The sequence below is a fragment of the Macrobrachium nipponense genome, chromosome 11, assembly GCF_015104395.2.
Source record: "Macrobrachium nipponense isolate FS-2020 chromosome 11, ASM1510439v2, whole genome shotgun sequence".
Classification (NCBI taxonomy): Eukaryota; Metazoa; Arthropoda; class Malacostraca; order Decapoda; family Palaemonidae; genus Macrobrachium; species Macrobrachium nipponense.
Window position 1 is genome coordinate 19,696,449 of NC_061087.1, and position 5,613 is coordinate 19,702,061.

Here is a 5,613-nt window from a genome sequence, read left to right on the forward strand (position 1 = left end):
CATACACCTGTTGTTCAGTATCTTTAGCAATGCAATTTTACAAAAATAATAACTTGTAAATATCCAAAATTCTGATAATCTAATTCCAATATATATGAACATGATTCAATACTCTCTGAATATCTTCTTATCTGTCAAAATGCATATAAATATTTTTTTAAACTGCTATTATTTTCAATATATACTTTTACATAAGGACTTTAGTCTTGTTTCATAGTATTTTATTATGAATATCCCTTTTTTTCTAAATATTTGCATAAAGTATATTAATATATTAATTATCGTACTCGTCACATATCAAATCATCATAAATAAAAGTAGGTAGCTAATGAGAGACAGCGTTTTAACAAGTCATCATTTTATTTTTTGTAATTATTTGATTTTATAAAAATACCCGTTCAAACTCATGACTTGAGCTTAATGTAACAGCTAAATATTATCACACTTTGGCCATAAGTATCACGATTTATACATATTAAATTATAGTACAGTATTTACAAATGTTCCTCATTTTTTTAATATTTCTCCGACATAATCAGCAAAGAGCCATATATACGCTACGCATGAAGCTACGTCCACACACATAATTATATTATATCATCAGCCCAAAACATTGTTGCAACAAAGGCCGTCAGTTGAAGGCACTAGAGCAGATGCTGTCTCATTGAAAAAAAAAAGTTTTTTCCATTTTTATTTATGTTTTGACTAGACACAAACAATTAACACAAGATCGGTTTTCTTCTTCCCCCTTCATGAAGTCTCTCACCAACTTCTCCGTTTGTTTTTGCTTTTTTTTATTTTTATTTTAGCTTTGACGGTCAACTACAACACTATTACACCTATTGATTAATTAATAGTAATTGATCCATTCACGTTTTGGTCCTCACGACATTTTTTTTTGTTTTAGACACATCCAACAGACATGACATACATACTGCTGCCAACAAGGACATAGATTTATATATATTTATATAGATAATTCTTTTAAATCTCACATATACCAAGATTAATCATTATAATAATAATAATAATATAAATTACTTCTTTTTTCTTAATAATCTGACAGTTTATATGAAATAGGACGCCGTGACTGCTGGCTGATCAAAAGCCTGAATGGGGGGCACCCCCCCAGTCAGAGGCCGTCGCTGTTGACTGTTACTGACTGGAAGGTACTGGTGGGGAGGGGAAGGTGACTGTTGTGACTGCTGCTGCTGCTGTTGCTGTTGCTGCTGCTGCTGCTGCTGTTGCTGACGGAGGTGGTGATGGAGCGTGTGCACTGAAGGGAGCGTGGACGGGGGAAGTGCTGGGGTAGTCTCGTCAATGGAGGCATAAATGTGGGAATTTCTGGCGGCCCCGTAGTCGATGGACATGTAGGAATGACTTAGACTCGGGGCGAGACTAGACTGGGCCGTCTCGACACTGACGAAGGTTTTGTCCAGTTCCCCCGGGTCACTGCTTATGGACGGCTGTGTCTGGTGATAGTGAGGGTGAGGAGGAGGCTGCTGGTGATAGTGGGTGACTGGGGTCTTGATGGCATTCGTGAGCACCATGTTGGGCACCAACTGCCCCTGCTTGAGAGTGTGGTTGGGCGACAAGACGGGCACGCTGTTCCTCATGATGTAGTTGGTCTCGGTGATGTAACACTGCTGCGAGATCTTGTTGGCGCCGCTGGGGAGGGAGGCGTGCAGCTTGCTCCAGAAGGACTTGTCTTCGTACTTCAGTTTGGTGGCGCCCTTCACGACGGAGGCGAGATCGGAGTCCATCTCGCCCTCGTTCACATCCCCGCACATCACGACAATCACGCGGTTTTTGAAGTTTTTCAGCGCCTCCAGGTGGGCGGCTTTGAATGAAAATTTACACCAGTCGTGGTCGACAAAATTTTTCGTTAAGACTAGAACAGTTTTATGACTTGATTCGATGGAATGGACAATAAAGTCTCCCACGTATGTACCGACGGTCTGATAATCCCTGGAGGGAAGGCACAGCTTGTAGGAGGGGTCGCCGTTCTCGAGCTCAGCAGCGAAGATCTCGGTGACGAAAGGAGCGTCCATTTCACTGTAACTGATAAAAGCGTCGTACACTATGTTCCTCTCGTCTTCCTTGGGAGGGGTCGGCTGCGACGGGAAACACTTCAGCCCACATTTCTTAGACACACTTTGTTGCAGACGGACTCTGAATACAGCAAACACAACACCCACAATTAATACAACGAAAAATATGCCGAGAGTAATTAACACTGGTTGCAAGAAATCATTTTCTAGCTTTTCTTGCACAATGGATGTTGCAACAAAGTTTTCACATGAATATGAACTTTCAAGCACATAAGGACCGGGGTCCCCAGAGGAATTGGATACACAAAAGATAGATTTGGCATCGTGAACAACATCTGTTTCCCTAATAAGCCAGTTTTTAAAGTCCACCATATACCGGCACTCGCACGACCATGCATTGGCACCGAGTGCCACGTGTTTGAGGCCCGAGTTGAGCTTCAGGTGCCACACCGGGAAGTCAAAGATGAAGTTCCCATCCAGCCTCAAAACTTCGAGAGCCTTGAGACCGGTAAAGGTGGCGTTATTTATTATCTTCAGCCGATTATTCTGAAGGTACAACTCACGTAGATGTTCCAGGTGTTCGAATTCATACCCGTGCAATTCTGCCAACATGTTGTCGTGGAGATGAAGTTCTTTGAGGGAGGAAAGGCCGTGGAAAGTGCGGTTTTGGATCCTCTCCACCCTTGAACTGTTGATGTAAAGAGCCCTTAGATTTTTTCTGCCGATGAGGTGGTGGGCATCAAGGGTTGGCATCTCGTTGTTGTCCATGAAAACAACTGTGGCATCCATGGGTATGTCATCCGGGAGCTGGTGGTGATTTCTGGCAGAACAGTCGACGGTGTTAGTGGCCCAAGTGTCATCATGGTAGCAAGAGCATCCCTTCGGGCATGTCATCTGGCAGTCACACGCGATGAAATCACAGCATTGGCAAAGGGCAAAGCAGTGGGAGGTGTAGGGACACAGAAACTGAGATGGCTGCGTCTCCAAGAAAGGAATTCGGTTCTCCTCAGTACGAGGGTAGGGGAGAGTGCAGATTACCTTGTCTAAATCCATCACGCGTGGATGCTGCCTCAAACCGCTGATCTGATGGACACGATGCATCCATTCCATGTTGCAATCGCAGAAGATGGGATTGCCACCTATATAAAACTCGGGAAGGTCACGGTCTTCTGGGACACGTGGGAGATTGATAGAGTTCAAATCAACCTTACTGAGAAGATTATCATATAAGTCAACCATAGAGAGATTATTTTTGTTAGCAAAAGTTCCTGCACCAATGCGAGTGATTTTATTACTATTTACAAAAAGAAGTTCAACGCTGTCCGGCACAGACGGACCACCAAGACTTTCTAGTTGGTTATGACTTACATCTAGTGTTCTCAGTTCCAGTTTCCCTTCCAAGCCGAAGTAATTTCCCAGGTCCCTGATCTTGTTGTCGTGGAGGTCGAGGTACTGCAACTGATTGGGGATGAGGGCGTAATCGAACCACGTGATGCGATTGTCAGACACATTAAGCCACAAGAGATTAGGCAGGGAAGCAAATAAGCCATTGATATCACTCATCTTATTTCCATCCATTCGTAACAACTGCAATCTCGTATTGGTATCGAACACTCCGTGCGGCACTGATCCTAACTCGTTACGAGACAAGTCTAAAACTTCCAGGTATTCCAGACCACCCAAACATGATTTGCACAAACCTTTCAGACGATTATTAGACATATCTAGATGCCTCAGACCGCTCAGGGGGGTGAGGTCATCCTTGGTTACACTCGTTATGACGTTATGGCTGATTTTTAAAGTACGGAGGTACTCCGCTGCACGAACGGCCTCGGGGATCGATTCCATGAAGTTGTACTCGAGCCGCAGGTCACGAAGATTCGTGCAGTTGTTGAAGGCATCGGGGGCGATGCGGGAGATGTTGTTGTGGGCGACGGAGAGAGAGGACAACACGTGCAAACCCAATAAACTCCTGCCTTCCAAACCCATCAGTCTGTTGTAACTCAAGTCCAGTCGGTGCAGGTTGGCCAGGGGAGAGAATGTCATGTCGCCGATGACAGTCAGCTGGTTGTGGCTCAAATCCAAAACTTGGAGAGCCGACAGGTCACGAAACATGTCGAGGTTGACCTGCGACAGGCGGTTACGACTCAGATTCAGGAAAACGAGTCTCACCAACCCTCGGAATGTCTCGGCCGTCACCCATTCGGAAGTCAGTTGATTGTGGGACATGTCCAAGACAGTCAGACGGCTGAGGGCTGCAAAAAGTCCCGGGGCTAAAACGCTGATGGTGTTGTTATGCATGTAGAGCTCTGTCAGCCCTAAGGTCTCGTTAAACACTTCGGGGGGAAGGGCAACGAGACGATTGCTGGAAATGTTGAGGACGTTCAAAGAATTGAGAGCCAGGAACGCCCCATCTGCCAACATGGAAATGTCATTATACTGAAGGTAAAGTTCACGTAGAGATTCCAGGCCGGCCAGTCCAGCCTCTGGAAGGACAACAAGGTCATTTCCAGAGAGGTCAAGGGTGACCAAATGTGCACCGCAACTGCCGGTAACCCCAATTTCTGACACATCTTGAAGGCGATTCCAAGTGAGGTTCAAGTGCCGGAGACCGGGCAGTGGGCAGAAGACACGTTCGGGCAGATTCCAGATATTATTTTGACCCAGGTCTAAGCGTTCCAGATGGGGCATTCCAACCAAACTATCGGGACTGAGTTCGAGAGCCATGGCACTCCAGTCACTGTTATGCGTTCTCACTGTTAGCATTTTCATGGCATCCAGTCCGAGGAAAGTTCCAGCCGGGAGTCCAGTCAATTTACAATACTCGATCGTGATGGTATCGAGATTAAATAACCGCTGGAAAACACGAGGCTGGAGAGACGACTGGAAAAACAAGACATCACTGCACAGAATTTCCAGGTCGGTTGTGTGTTCACTTTGCGAAATCGAGAAATTGCTCGTGTCAAAGTCACTGCCAATGGTTCTCAAGTTACAAGATAGAGTCACGTCTTTTTGGTTACTGTCACGATAATTCCAGTTACAGTTTTCGGGTGCATTGTAAATTAGAGCAATTGTTGTGGTTAAAACACTTGCCAACACACTTATTGCCACTGTCACCTTCATCGTGGTGGCCAAAGTCCCGAGAACGAACGATCTTAAAACTGTCTTTCGCTTTTCTCTCTGTTACACCTCGATCATGTCAGCGAAGTTCGCGAGCGACTACGAGGAGAGAGCGTTGCATCTCTACTCTGACAGTGCGAGATATAAACTAACCTCAGCTTCCCAGCACCGCCCGTACTTGTAACTTGGCCCGCGACCCGTGCAGTTGCCACACTTCGCGACTTTTACTAACTTCCAGGCAAACTATGCCGCGTAAGTTCGTTTTCTTTGCTGTTCAAGTATCCCAAACTCGCTCAATTCTCCACAAATGAAATCGTTGATATAAAGGATCACGCTGGAAATAATTTAATTAAGGAAATTTTTCGATTTTTTGAATTTATTAGTTACGCTGACTTCCGCCAGGGCGGCGCAATGCGTCAAGATGACGAAGGGTCAAGAGGAG

At 45.2% G+C, this 5,613-nt stretch overlaps 1 protein-coding gene across 1 annotated transcript; it reads right to left on the reverse strand.

The window, feature by feature from the left end:
• Nucleotides 1-341: 341 nt before the first annotated feature.
• On the reverse strand, nucleotides 342-5,326 carry LOC135195103 (toll-like receptor Tollo). The gene has a single exon (XM_064221489.1). The coding sequence runs from the start codon at nucleotides 5,172-5,174 to the stop codon at nucleotides 1,068-1,070; it is 4,107 nt and encodes a 1,368-aa protein (XP_064077559.1). The 5' UTR covers nucleotides 5,175-5,326; the 3' UTR covers nucleotides 342-1,067.
• Between the last annotated feature and the right edge of the window lie 287 nt (nucleotides 5,327-5,613).

Bases quoted from the DNA above. Each gene is read 5' to 3' on its own strand.
- LOC135195103 (XM_064221489.1), bottom strand. From the start codon at position 5,174: ATGAAGGTGACAGTGGCAATAAGTGTGTTGGCAAGTGTTTTAACCACA.